This window comes from Procambarus clarkii, chromosome 92 (genome assembly GCF_040958095.1).
Source record: "Procambarus clarkii isolate CNS0578487 chromosome 92, FALCON_Pclarkii_2.0, whole genome shotgun sequence".
In the NCBI taxonomy this organism is placed as follows: Eukaryota; Metazoa; Arthropoda; class Malacostraca; order Decapoda; family Cambaridae; genus Procambarus; species Procambarus clarkii.
The window spans coordinates 9,844,898-9,860,350 of record NC_091241.1 but is presented as its reverse complement, the minus strand read 5'-3'; the positions used below and the strand labels follow the sequence as shown (position 1 = coordinate 9,860,350).

The following is a 15,453-nucleotide window of genomic DNA, read 5'->3' as shown; positions in this document are numbered from 1 at the left end:
GGAATATCAATAAATTACCCCTTGGTTCAAAAGGAAGTAACTGAAATAAAATATTACATTTCAATATTACATTACAAGTAGTGTCAAATGCTTTCTCAAGATCAGAGAGAAGAGCTACAAATGTGCCAGTTTGCCTACAGAGCAAAGTTAGCCGAGTTCTGAATATGAACTTCCATGTTCCGCAGGATATTGGTAGTTCTATCTTTTATGGAAACCAACTTTGATTGGTAAAATTCTAGGACAGTTCATTATGTGCCATATTGTGGTGCCATATCTGGCCTTTGTCCAGTAGAAACAGATGTATGCTTAACCAATGTGTCTATTCAAAATACTGCATGCATTGTTTTGCAATATTTTACTCACCTACACGGGTATTTTTCCAAACATTCACAATGAAACCCTGTCTCTTGTTCCAACATTATCTCCATGAAAAGTTCCAATAATTACATTTTGTAAAGGCTCTTTCCACCCCCCATTTACAATCCACAAGGGTAAGGGTATAATACTAGCATTAATGGGCAGCCCAAAGGTAAATTAAAAGTACTGTATTGGAGTTACTATGATGAAATGTACACAATATGACATGACTAAGCCATATACAGAGCACACTAAATCTGAATTACAGGATCAACATTTTTCAAGTGAATAAATAATACAAAATTTAGTGCAGATCATGTGTAAAAAATTAGATGTAGCTACACGAATTCATTTTCAAGATACCTCACAAATTCACCTCTCCTTGGGGGGGGGGGGGGGGGGAAAGAGCTTAAATGGCTCAAAGTAGCCACCAGTTACATCTTATAAATACAAAGGGCCTTCCTTTTACCCCAATTCATGAGTGGTCAAATTTTCTAGCTAATACACAAGCCTGAGCGTAATGGTCTACATTCTTGGGTCACAGTCGATGGGTTCTGGGTGCTCTCCAGACAACAAATGGTTGCCCATTTTCCTTTCACATGATGCCTCTGATCATCTAGCAGTAAACTAAGTATCTGGGAGTTAGGTAACTGTTGAGGCGTATCCTGAAGTCAATAATTGCGATGAGGATGGGGGGAGGGAGACCTTCAGTTTAAGTAAAGGGTTCCTGTCCCCCAACAATGAGAATAATTATAAGCCATTCCCTTATAACACAACTCCCAGTAAGGAAAACAAGTTTCAAGTCAAAGTGATGTACATAGAACCTTGAGAGAATATATACAACAGTTTACTTCACGTGATCTATAGAAACATCTTCACATGTTGATGATTCTAAAGTACAGTACAGTAGTGAAATGGGATGATTACGTGTCCGTTGTATTTCACACGTCACAGCCAAAATCTGCAATATACTTATAAAATGGAAGACAGACAAATTTTAGATTCAAGATATTTTTATTGGTGGAACTGAAATATTTCACTACACAAAAAGCTTACAAAACAAGAGGCATACTTTTCATATCATTGATACAGCATTCCTTTAACAGGAATTGGTTTATATTGTACCTAGAGAGATACAGAAGTTAAAAAAGAAAGAAAAATAAAGTGAGTTGAACATACAATCATCCTATTCTGGGGTGACCACTGAAAGGCAAATTTAAAGGAGTTGTGGTCTCAAATCCACAGCAAGCCCTTAACTTCAGTGAGTTTCAAGAAATGTGTTAACACCTCAACTCCAGAATAGAATGCCGTCTTACATTTGTAGCCTACATGAAGATCTGTTCTAGTGGTGTACAATCACTATAGTCTTCTTTGACAAATCCTATCACCCAAACATACAATTTGTAAAACTTTTGTAAATATAAAAAGGTGTGGGAGTGAAAGGTTGCGGGAGAAATGCACCATGCCAGTGGACCTGCGCGCCCATGGTTTATTCAGTGGCATCCGTTATTTACAAGTGAGAAGAGCAAGACTGAATACACCATTGCCACAAATGCTAAATATCATATCCACTTTTACATCACCTTGGACGAGTTCACATAAAGTATGACCTATAGGGGTGAAGAACAGCTTACCTCATTCACATTCATTAATGTGCTGAGACAAGCAAATTCTTTTGTATTAGTATTTTTTGCACTGACTAAAGAGTACACCTACTTTTCGACCCTTGTACATCCATCTAAGCAAACTTTTATTTAAATCAAGGACTTCTGTGAGCGCATTTTCACATCTAATTGACAAATTCATGCTCCGGATGCTGAGGCACCTACATCGTAGGTGGGAATGGATGCTGGCCGAACAACACCAACAAACTGAACAGTGGATCATCCTTGTCAAATGATATTAGCGTGGGACTGAGGCAGGGTTACCCTATTACGATTGCTTCGGATTGTAGGGAAGATCTTGATGGGGAAGCTTCAGTTAGTGCCCCAGTAAGACCCACCATATGAAGGCTTTGATCCTCCCTTGTTCTGCCCACCTGTACTTCCTGCACGCTGACCACCAGAGCTGCCTCCATCCTGTGTAACAGAAACAAAGTCATTATTGTTTTTATCCTACCAATAACCACTTTGACATCTGTAAACATTAAGCACTGAGTGTAATGCTATATTATACACACAAAACAATCTATAACCTTGGATTTTCTCTTAGAAACAAGTTTTTTATAAATACAGTACCTCAAATACATCATATTATGTAATACACTCCTAGTGCCATTAAGCTAGTCAAAATACTAGGAAAGATACATAATTTAGTTTTCCTCTGCACAGAAACCCAAGGTAACAAGCAGGATTATTAATGTGAACTTTTCACTGTATCTACATCAAATTCTTGGTTTTCTCTATACAATAATGGAACTTGGGCAGCATATCCAACAGTCATTTGTTGTCTCTGAAAATCATCCATAACAGCACCCCTCTTGAATACACTTCCTCCCTGTCCTTCCATCTCACCTTTGGTCTCCCAAGACCCCTAATAAACTTGAAAGGCAGGCAAGTTGCTGGCGCTCTGAGGAGAGTAATGAAAGGGAAAAAGATGAGCTGATAGGGTTTATAGTACGTGCTGCCCATTTTCATTAATAAACAATAGAAACAAAGGTCTGGAATAACAGATTCACTAAAGAAATATAGGCAACAGCATTTTTCAATTGGATGTCGAATTACACCTGAAAATAGTAGTATTAGTAGTAGTAGCGCACACAATAAAATTCCACAATCATGATATATCCATGAGAAAATATCGAGTTCATATGATGGGATTGAACCAGACTCCCTGTGATTAGTTGATCAAACAGATATATGGGCAATGGGAGAGAGAGAGTACAGAGAATTGCGGATGGAAAATATTTTTTCCTCTTAGCGAACAGGTGAAGCCAAGAATGACCTTTTAACATCACTTGTGTTTTCTAAACTGGTATGACTAAACACTAACAGCCCCATCACCTATATAGAATGTAGTGACAGTAAGAATTAAAAAGGCATTAGTTAACTGTGTAGTAAAAAAATAAAAATGAAAAAGTGTGGCAGGATAGTGATCAATTGGTCAGTTGTAAACATGGTGGAAAACGGGTGTGGCTCAGACATCAATCTCCATTCAAACAGCTTGTGGAGAAGGCATGTAAGAGAGATTATTAGGAGTATATAACATTGGAAAAAAGCATGTGACAGTTAATAGAGAAGGAAGGATTTGAGTGAACAATGAACATTTATAAAGCTCTATTAAATGTTGTGAAAAAATTGTATATAACCAGCAGGAAACCTTTTGCAATGAATAGCACAATGATTGATGAATGATATTAATAGAGGTCGAGGGTTGCATGATGTCACCCAGTGTAATGTTGTGGACAACACTAATACTGTAACCTTGAAAATCCAGACCTAGATATAATGGAAACCTTTAATTCCAGAAAGATTTCTCATTCAGTACAATATCTGAACTTTCAGAATGGGGCATCTCTGTAAAGTGCATGCCGAAAAATCCAAACGAACTCGACAGTGTTAATATTAACCAAACAAATTTCTTAAAATGTTTACTATTTTTTTGCATTAAGTAGATTATGAGATATATACAGATTCATTTAGAGAAATAGTTGACTATAACTTTTAGGGGGTTGGTGGTCCAGTGCTCCCAGCACAGGACATGTGATCTTGTCCTAAATTCATGTTTTGATATTTCAAATACTCCCACCTGGTTAAACCAGGTAGGTTAAAAATTGTAAGTGGAGTTCCTTAAGGCTCTGTCCTGGAACCTCTGTTATTCATAATACATTAATGATTTACTATCCCCTTTGTTATGTCCTTTCATCCACTTGTACACTTTTATCGTGTTACCCAGAGTTACTGTACTTGAATCGACAATTGCAAATACCATTCGTCTTCATCTTAAAAAACATAGAATACTAAATTATTCACAACAAGGTTTTACTAACAGGCATTCATGTTTAACAAATTTACCATTATTTTATTCCAGCATACTATAACGCAGTTGATAATGGAAAAGAAGCCATTAAAGTTAAGTACGATATTTTGTACCTTGACTGTCTTCTACCTGGTTAAACCAGGTAGGAGAAAGAACATGTATCTTGAAATGGAAAACAAAAATGGATTAAGGAATATTATCAAGATAAGGAGCCTGGCAGAGTAGTCCCACTGCTTGTCCCTATCACTTTCTGAAATATAAGATGAAAATGTAATAGTATGGAATTTGGTTTCAGATGTTCTGGCTTCTTGGTTGGTCACCCTTCAATCCACGTCTGTGGTAGAAAACAATAATAATAATAAAAAAAAAAGTTACATCAGGCTGTTACATGGATAAAGCTGATCTAGAACAAAAATTTTATTTATATTTTGTATAATTAAAAAAAATCTTAAATCCCAGCCTGCCTGGGTTAGGGTGGATTTGGTTTTTATCTATTTAATCAACTAGATAAAATTTAAAAATGTAAATTTAAATGGTAATAACTAAGTTGGCCCATATTAAAACAAAAGGGTTTTTAACCATAAAAGCCGGTTGGATGAGTAGGTGGGTAACTACCATGCCACCTCGGAAAAAATCTGCTTACCGATGTATCACATACTGGGTATTTGCACGTTTAAACATGCAGAAACATGTATTTTATCATTGCAATAAGAAAATCACCCAAACATTGCTAACAAAACATAAAAATACAAACTATTTGAAACCCATATCTGTAGTTTATGTTGGACTGTACAGCATGTGTAAGAGGCCAAGAGGGAGCCTAAAAATACAGAATACAAGAGAGATGTCAACTAATGTATTGTACAGACTTAATGTAACTTAGAATACAGCATCCACTCAATTTCACGACCTATGAAGATATAGCCTATCCTGTTAAACTCGGATGGCTGCCCACAATACAAGTTTTCCTTTATGAAAATTTATGGCTAACACATTCCTCCCTCCGGAGGAGGCAGGCCTGGTCGACGAACGGGCCGCAGGGACGCTAAGCCCCGGAAGCCCCTCAAGGTAACCAAGGTAACCTCCGTCCTTCCCTCAAAGGCAACCACACAGCCACTCTTGTTCCTGCCACCCAGTCACTCTGGGAAAACACACTGGTACACTCCACAGTCACTCTGGGGAAACACTGGTGCATTCTCACCATCATTCAAGGTAAATACCGGTGCATTCCCACAGTCACTCTGGGTAAATACCGGTGCATTCCCACAGTCACTCTGGGTAAATACCGGTGCATTCCCACAGTCACTCCGGGTAAATACCGGTGCATTCCCAGTCACTCTGGGGAAACACTGGAATGAACTGGTCTAGCAAGGGTAAAGTTGTGCCACACCCAACTCATTCATGGCTGCATGTTAACCAAGTGACAAGCTTGGTAAATTTAATAATAGTTATCATCTGCCTTTACTGGATATTAACATTATATAAGGATGCAAATACTATGTCTGAAAACTAGTCATTAGATCCACCAGGATGCTAAATCCGAGGTCCTTAAACTGGGTGGATACTGTTATAACTTGATGTATGCAAGTTATACAATTCTATTTTCAGAGAACAAGATAGATTTATGTATACTAGTTTCAAATTTTGAGATGTACGAGGTTATCTTGAGATGATTTCAAGCGTCCCCTGTGGGCCAGGTCCTCGACCAGGCCTCCTTTTTGTTACACATCCCCAGGAAGCAGCCCATAGCAGCTGTCTAACTCCCAGGTACTTATTTACTACTAGGTGAACAGGGGCATCAAGGTGAAAGAAACTGACTATTTGTTTCCGCCTCCACCGGGGATCGAACCCGGAACCTCAGGACTACGAATCCGAAGCGCTGTCCACTCAGCTGGTAGGCGCCTGACAGCCACTTAAGTGGGTACTAATAAACTTGGGTGGTGGACATGGAAGCAGTTCTTCCTTGAGCATTTAGTTAGCAAGTTCTATAAAACTCAATACAATACCTGGCAAATACTGGAAGGTCTGATTTGCAAATGTGTAAACTGAATTCATTTCTAATAAACTTAAAAGGCACAATGTAATGTATACACGAGCTCCCATGAAAAATGAAAATACAGTAAGGAATTTAGGACGCAACTATATAAGCCAAAGCTTTTCATTATAACCCAATAATGGGGGAAGTTACAAACACACCTCTTAGTGTCATGAAAAATTATTTCAAGGGGCTCTTAACCCTTGAAATACACATACCATCTTAAGATGTTTGACTCATGATGCATATCCCATGACGTTTTAGGTACTATCCAACATTTGAAACTCCCGCTGGTACAGTGTTTCTATAGGAAACACAGTTTCCTATAGGTCTATAGGAAACATCAGCCATTTCAAAAAGTGACTTAGGGTTTTGGGATTATTTTTCCTATGTTCATGGCATGGTTTTTAACCATTTAGTCGTCAGAATGCTTGTTTAGAATACTGTACCTATTTTTTTTGGCGCTCGTGCAGATAATGCTTGACGTAACCCTGGTGCAATGCAAGGTTTATATATATCCCTCATTAACCAAGCTGCAATGTTTATGCCAGTTGATGTTTCTAATAAAATCTTCCATCTATTCAAGATTCTCTTGCATAATCTAATGGAGTGATTCTAAAATTATTTCATGTGACAGACCAGCAATTTTTTTCTAGTGTATGAGGGACTGGTACCTTATTTGTGCCAGATAAATCTTGTATTTTCACTGGCATGCAGCGCATCAGATTAGAACTAACATTCCACTACATGAATTGAAATGTGAGTGAGCATTCACGTATAATTTACTTGTGCAGATGTTCCCACTTAAATACTGTGCATTCAAGACTGACTGAAAGGTTGTCCCTCTTTACCGATAGTACAAAATGTAAATACAGTAGTCATTTACATTGCCAAGACAATATTACTTTACCCTATGTAATATTAATTTTACCAAAATACATGGCTTGCAGTTATACTTTCTAAGCTATATGCTCCACATAATTTATATGATTATTACTATAAATTACTATATTTGTCTCCACAAGTCTAATTCAAATGTGATACTACTCAATATATTTTTGCCAATACATTATGTTTCATTACGCTAATGTAAGCAATATCACACAACTTCTCTACTCTTTTTTTTTTTTTTTTAGGGTTGTACACCTATTCAGTGTAGCAACAACTAACAAGTACCGGTTCCCAAAATACTGATTGGAAATCAGAGAATGTTGATTGACCTTCAGGATAAATATAACTGACAACAAAGTTTGCCAAATTTATATTAGCCAATACTAACACATTTACATACAGGAGGGGTGCAGCCCACTTTCTTGTTCAAGAAAACCACCTGTTTAGCCACACGTTCAGTGACATGTAAATTATGTATTTGTATTTTAGTCTTTTTGAGAGCTTTTAAAGGATTGAACATTTATTTTGGCATGAAAATGTTATCACATATAGACACCAATTAGATAAAACGATATGAGACAGAAAGATCAATATGTGTCTGAAAAGAAGAGTATTGCTAGCAGTAGAGCACTTTACCTTGTGTTGTTTGTGGGGAATTAACGTATCTACGGCCCAGTCTCAAATCACCACACCTGGTTGGTGGTCGGGTCAACCAGGCTGTTAAATGCCACTGCTCGCAGTCTGACATACAAATCACAGCCCAGTTGATCAGGTATCCTTTGGAGGTGCTTATCAAGTTCCCTCTTGAACACCTGAGTGGGTCAACTAGTTCGCCCAGTTAAGTTTAGAGTACGTTCAAGTCTTGGACCCCTTATGTTGATGAAAATGAAAAAAAAAACTGATTTTTCTCAGGAATGTATAATGTTTTGCATTTGTGTTAGATATCCCATTACTGTTCTATTAACACTTTCGCGCTCTCGGCGCTCAAAAAAAAAAAATACCCCAGATGCTTTCGGCACTTCGCGCGCCTACGCGGTAAGACCGAAAAAGTGTACACTCTTTTGACTGTCCTGACAATAATTGAAGGCGCACGTATTTAAATTTGGTATCACTGTGTTCGCAATGAAATTGTCTATAAGAGCATACCTATAAAATGCCGCCCAAGCATAAGGAGTATTAACACCAAATAAAAAACTATGCAGATCACTCGCCGAGAGCGCCAAACAGCAACAAAATGTTTCCACTCTCTTAATGGTTGCGAAGCCTACAGTTGTCCTACATCGCTAATTTTGGTATCATTGGAATCGCAATAAAATTCTCTACACGGACATATGCAAATGAATGTTTAATATAGGTAATTGCCCACCCGCAAGAGTGTGTGAAATGGAGAGTAGTTAGCCGCGAGCGCACTGGCGAAAACACAGGGGGGAAATCATGCTTGGAAAGTTTATACGTTTCCTGACCCTACTTTTCTATGTCCGTATTTCTTTTTTGTACCAATGTGTTCGCAATAAAATTTTCTATAAGATGAACTGTATAACATTTGTACAAAGCATGTGTAAGAGAAGCGCCAAATGTAGAACCACGTCGCTCAGTATGCGTTCGCGGCAGAAACGAACGCATTGTTTTCGTTCGTTTGATGTTTGTCATGTTTATACTTGTTGAAACATTTTATAATTTGTATGACAGTGATCGCAGTAAAATTCCCTACACAGACATATACATAACACATACAAATATTTCCCACGTGTTGGATATATCAACAGCTAAAGGGAACCCACTGCCACACCCCCAAACATACTTTGTGTATTTTTTTTTTTTACTCATAGAAGTTTATGTGATATAATATTCATTCTGGTACCAAAAAATTCACAAATAAATTCTCTACAAAACAAAAGTATCCCCATCCATTTCGGTTAAAAAATGGAATTTATAGAAATATTTTTTCAATTGACGAGAAAACTAGGCAGTTATGCGGAATCGTAAGAAAAACCAGTGACGAGTTATCTCTAATCGAAAGCGTGAAAGTGTTAATAGTCTGTCTGTATTGTCTTTGAGAATGGCATTAATGTTCAGTATAAAAATACCTTGCAATCGATATACTGTATAATGTTTTATAGTCATAATATTATTGAAATTGGGTGCATTCCATAATTTACCTGTTTGCCAGTATATACTGATCATAAGCAGCTTAATAATTCCCATCAACATTGTAAGTTCCAAATATCTGGCAAGATTTTTCACATTCACATGAGCCCACTCATTCTTCTTGTTGGTACATGCATTGGACATGTTTTGTGTTGCATACAAGTTTGTTTCATATGCTAAATAGTTCAGTAACTCTCACGTAATAAATAACTGTAAAAATTCCAGAGGAGTGGTTGTTGGTATGGGGACAGTCAAGTCTGGTGTTCCAATAAAACTGAACAAATGGTACAGTGTTGTCAGTATACCAGGCTTCAGCAGAACTGCCGAGTGAGGTACATGGGGCCCGTTGGGTTCTACTTCTAAATGAAGGGCCTGCAACATCATTGTCATCATTCGCCTCACTTTCAAACTCATCCTCAGGTGCTGTTTCTGTTTCAACCACCTCACTATCTACATCACTATTACTTTCTGCACTATCAAGATCACTGCCTGAAAATTTGTCAACTACAGCCAGAAATTTTGTTGGTGCGGGCATAACTTTTCTATACTTTCAACGAACACTCGATAACTTTTCTCTCGTACAGATTTCATTCACTGCTTTCATCTTGGATTGACTCTGTTCTTGATCCATATCCATCTTGAAGTCAATTTGCAGTGTTTATAATGCTGGTAACAACAAACAGCCGAGATAAAACAACCAGAAAGGGGAAGCTGCGGCGGCCACGAGTAGGGTCACGAAACAACGGGCCTCCAGTGTGGGTGGCTGCCCATGCCGCAGGGTATGGGATGCCATGTGGTATATACAGAGAATGGGAAGATGTAGGCACACATTTTAAAACAAGTCCCATAGTATTTAGACAATAAATAGAATTTTTACATATTTTTAAATTATTGATGCCGTTTGCGTCATCTCGCAAAACTACGTACTTTGGTTTTACAACGGAATGTGCCTTATCAGGCAACGAAAGTGTTAATATGTATTAAAAACGGGTAGGAAATAAAGTATTAAACTAATCATTACACTTACGATAGCAAATACAAACCTATCTGTATTTGTGGATAAGGAGGATTAGTTTTTGGGCACTTTCATGGGTCAATTTCTTACAACTTTATCATAATTTAGTCAGAAGTTGTGGACAAAACTTCACCCCAGACTGCTTTTTGAAGTCACTACTGACCCACTGAAGGAGTGTGCCCCATTGTCCATGGGTCTCACTTGTTTGCAGGTCTCACACCTTGTCCTTCATATTATTTCTCCACAGCTGGGATAACTTATCTTTGTCCATATTGGCTATGCCTCTCAGTATCACACACGTCACACTCGTACGTTGTGATTATGTCATCTCATGTGGTTCTTCTCCACTTCAGTTTGGAAGCTCAAATTACCAGTCCTCAAAGCTTAGGTCTTGTACCTTATCAATGTGTTTTTCACAAGGAGTGGGATTCATGCCTGTATTGCATACTTCTGCACTGGTCTAACATACTATGTACAGTGTTCTGGCATACTCTAACATTTCAAAAGGCTCCTCTGATGTCTGCTAATTTTGCAAATGACATTAAAGTTACCATGTTAATGAGCGTTTCGGATCTGAGGCTCGTCGTTAAATCCACCCTCGAGTCATTTTCCATTTCTGAGGCCTGTGGATGTCGTCTTCTCAGTCTGCATTGTGTTACGTCTGTTCATTTATATTCATGGCATGATACCCAGAGGACTTGGTGACCACTGTATGATGCCCTGTAAATATCATAAAAATGTATAGCGGTTAAGGTGCTGGCATGTTTTTTTACTTTTTTGCTTGGTAAAAGTTTATATGAAGTTATTAAGTTTTGATGGTTTACACACACTACAGACTCATTTACAGTAATTTATTCCATCTACCAATTCTGTTGGCAACATAGAATTCACACAAATTTCTCGGTACCTTCATTTCCTTATTTGAATCTACAACCTCTTGTTCTCAATAAATATGAATTTAAATAATTCCTGAAGCCACTTTGGATATGGTAATTTTTATCACCGTTTTTCTTGATTAATTTTAAAATGTTTTGTGCTTCCAGCCTCTTGCAGAGCTCAAGTACTTTAGATACCGGAGATATATGGTACAGTAGTACGCCTGTGTTCCTTCTCTAATTTATTTGTGTGCTTTTTAAGATGTGGTCACCATACATCTACTGTATATTTTAATTTTGGCTCTTATTTGTCAATATTGTATAGGCATTTTTTGCATACACGTATTTAACCATTTTGTACTATCCAGTACTCCAGTACTCTGTTTTGACCCACACTTTCCAGAGCTAAGATGAGGGGGAAATGTCACTTAACTTGTGACTTTCCAATATGAAATATGGTTCAAGTAACTCAGTACCAAGTCACAAGTATTCTCAAGATATAGAAATATGATATTCAAAATCATATATTTTACTCTTAATTTTTATTACATTTCTAATAATAAAAATTTGTGTTTTCTATATACAGTATACCATGACAAATAAAAATGTTTAGTGTTTACTCTATAAAATTAAAGTGTCTAGCACAACCCTTATATGGCTTTTAATGCGATGTTTGAGGGTTCACACACACATTGTCGACAGCACACATTACACGACATTTTCATAAAGAAATGCAAAGGCATATTGTTTTCTTTGTAAATTCCCATAATTGCCAAGATTTGACATCTCCCTGGCTTTTATTACCTAAATAATTACACACATTATACATAAAGGTCATTTATTTGAAAAACTCTATGAGCACATGACCCCCCAAAAATATTCATTCAAAATATCAAGAATGAAACCATTTTTATTTTCTTCATTAACCAATATTTGATTTGTCTGAATAAAAAAATAATAATTAATGCCTAACTTGTTCTAAATTTCTGGAACTGCTTGATGCCTGCTTGCAACATTAGAATTAATTAGAAAATCAACGTACTCAAGGAAGTATATTGTGATGACCCAGACCTAAGACAATTGCACACTCTAAGGCAGAGATTAAATAAAAAAAAAATAAGAATAACTCGTGGCGCATTAAACAAAATAAAAAGTCACCATTGCACATCAGTTTTTATTTTTTAATATTTCTGGTTACCATATCATTAGGATAGCTTGGGTAAGGTTAGGGTTGGGTAAGGTTAGGGTTGGGTTAGGTTAGGGTTGGGTTAGGCTTGGGTTAGGTTAGGGTTGGGTTAGGCTTGGGTTAGGGTTGGGTTGGGTTAGGGTTGGGTTAGGTTGGGTAAGGTTAGGGTTGGGTTGGGTAAGGATAGGGTAGGATAAGGTAAGGTAGAGTTGGGTAAGGTTAGGGTTGGATAAGGTAAGGTAGAGTTACGTAAGGTTAGGGTCATTTTTTTCAACCTTCCTGCAAACTCCCACGGCACACCTGTGTACCCCTTGTGACATACAAAATAAAAAAAAAAAATAATTAATAAATCCCCCCCCCCCCCAAGAAAAAACTTTCGTTTAACTTGGATCTGTTCACAATAAAGAAGGATCTCAAAGTTGCTAACTCTACCATGGTTGCTATAATGCCGCTCTTGTACTTTTCACGTCTGGGTTCGGATCTTCTAGATGCTTTAGGCAAGTTGTGAAAATCGGAAGCCAATATAAACCTATTCAATTACAAGAACTTGTAACATTTCTATTGTGTTCTAAATACTAAAAAAAAAAAAAAATTTACTGGTACCCAATGATCTAACTGGAAATGCAGCAGCATAAAAATGACTGAAATCATAATGGAAAAAAACATCCTGAGACTTGTGAAGCTGGTAAATTACATAGTATTAAGCAGACTTGTGCAGTTTAGCGGAGAGTAGCAACCTCACCTGGTGGAGCTGATGATGCATGAGCGGAGAGTGGTGCTGTGCTGCAGGCATAGTTGGGATGAACATGGGTGTGTAAGCGTTGGCAGTCATGGGATTTGTTCCAGATCCAGCTAAGTTAAATGGTGGAGGCGTGCCCGTATGAAAACCTTGTTTGTCATACGACTGTAAAAAAATATATATATATATTTTGTATGTATATATTTTATAAACATGTAAGGATATATTATAAACAAGCCCTAAACTGTAAACCTATCTGATAGTCGACATCATGGTGCACATGACTAAAAAAAATTGTTAAACTCTAATGAGAAAATACTGTATTATAGTACATAAACTTTAAAAAGCATGCTACAAGACAATGTACAAAGCATAAACAATAACATTTAACAGTGTAATACTATAATACTTTTTCCTTATGTTATACTGTACTTTTAGGGATTGTGCAAAGAGGCATGCCCAAAATCTTTAAAACTTATAACTATGGGCATCTAGTAGTATGACCAAATCCCAATTGCCTTGTTATAAAATCCCAGTCAAAACCGATTCACAAATATCTACCCAAATGCGGGAGATGATAGAGCTGCTGTTACTCAGCCGTCAGTGCCTCAAAAGCCTGCAGCAGCACCAGTGCATCACACACAACAAGATTACACGAGCTCTCTGAATATAATTTATTCCAATAAGATACCAAAACAAAAAGTTTCTAAATTCAAACAGTTAAAATAAACATTTGGCTTTCCACGACGGCATATACTTATTGCAAAAACACAAGTGTGTGTACCAGTAGTAGGAAAGTCAATTTTGTGCAACTGCAAAATACACGGGGGTTTGTATTGAACTAAATTTGTGCACTTTATTTTTTGGTGAAGTTCAGCAGTTCTAAAACTGCTGAATAACATGGCAGGTACCTAGAAAGTGATGAATACTGGCACCACTAATGACCTATTGCTGATATCTGGCAACAGAAAGTAGGAATGGGATTAACAAATTGTTAAAAATCACTCCCAACACACTCGGATCATAAATATCAGACCTTAGCAGTAAGTGGGTTCCCATGGAACGAACGGGAGACAACAACCGACATTATACTATCAGGTCCTGTAAAAACTCTCTCTGCCTAGTGTTTCTAAAAGTATACGAGTGTCTAACCATGGTAATCGCTACTGTCCGGCCCCCAGGCAGCTGAATATTTAGGAGCCATGAACATTATGCGAGTGTTGTCTAACAGAACATTGAACAAAGGATATAATACAAACCATATGACTATACAGGCAAAAACGTCCTTACAGATGGGTAACATTTATAGGTACAGTATCTAGATACCAATACTAGGCAGGCCAGACACTTCGTGCACGGCTTTATATTTGAATACCTACATAGTTTGGTTAATAGATATGTGATTTTAGTCATTTATTTTTAGATGCAATTATAAATAAAATAAAATAAATAAAATAAATAAATAAATAATATAATAATAATAATAATAATATATAAATATATAATATATATATATAATATATATATATATATAATATATATATATATATAATATATATATATATATATATATATATATATATAATATATATATATATATATATATATATATATATATATATAATATATATATATATATATATATATATATATATATATATATATATATATATATATATATATTATATATATATTATATATATATATATATATGTCGTACCTAGTAGCCAGAACGCACTTCTCAGCCTACTATGCAAGGCCCAATTTGCCTAATAAGCCAAGTTTTCATGAATTAATTGTTTTTCGACTACCTAACCTACCTAACCTAACCTAACCTAACTTTTTCGGCTACCTAACCTAACCTAACCTGATAAGGATAGGTTAGGTTAGGTTAGGTAGGGTTGGTTAGGTTCGGTCATATATCTACGTTAATTTTAACTCCAATAAAAAACAATTGACCTCATACATAATGAAATGGGTAGCTTTATCATTTCATAAGAAGAAAATTAGAGAAAATATATTAATTCATGGAAAACTTGGCTTATTAGGCAAATCAGGGCCTTGCATAGTATGCTGAGAAGTGCAGTTCTGGCTACTTAGGTACGACATATATATATATATATATATATATATATATATATATATATATATATATATATATATATATATATATATATATATATATATATATATATATATATATATATATATATATATATATATACCAAT

General features: G+C 36.4%; 1 protein-coding gene across 1 annotated transcript in view; it reads right to left on the bottom strand.

Annotated features, from left to right (window-relative positions):
* Positions 1-1,352: 1,352 nt before the first annotated feature.
* Positions 1,353-15,453, bottom strand: part of lig (ubiquitin-associated protein-like lingerer) — a 56,940-nt gene continuing 42,839 nt past the window's right edge. Inside the window, exons 18-19 of the mRNA XM_069319331.1 lie at positions 13,228-13,389; positions 1,353-2,435 (exon numbers count right to left, since the gene is read on the bottom strand). Coding sequence (XP_069175432.1) covers positions 2,334-2,435; positions 13,228-13,389 — 264 coding nt within the window. The 3' untranslated portion in view covers positions 1,353-2,333. The remainder of the gene's footprint in view (positions 2,436-13,227; positions 13,390-15,453) is intronic.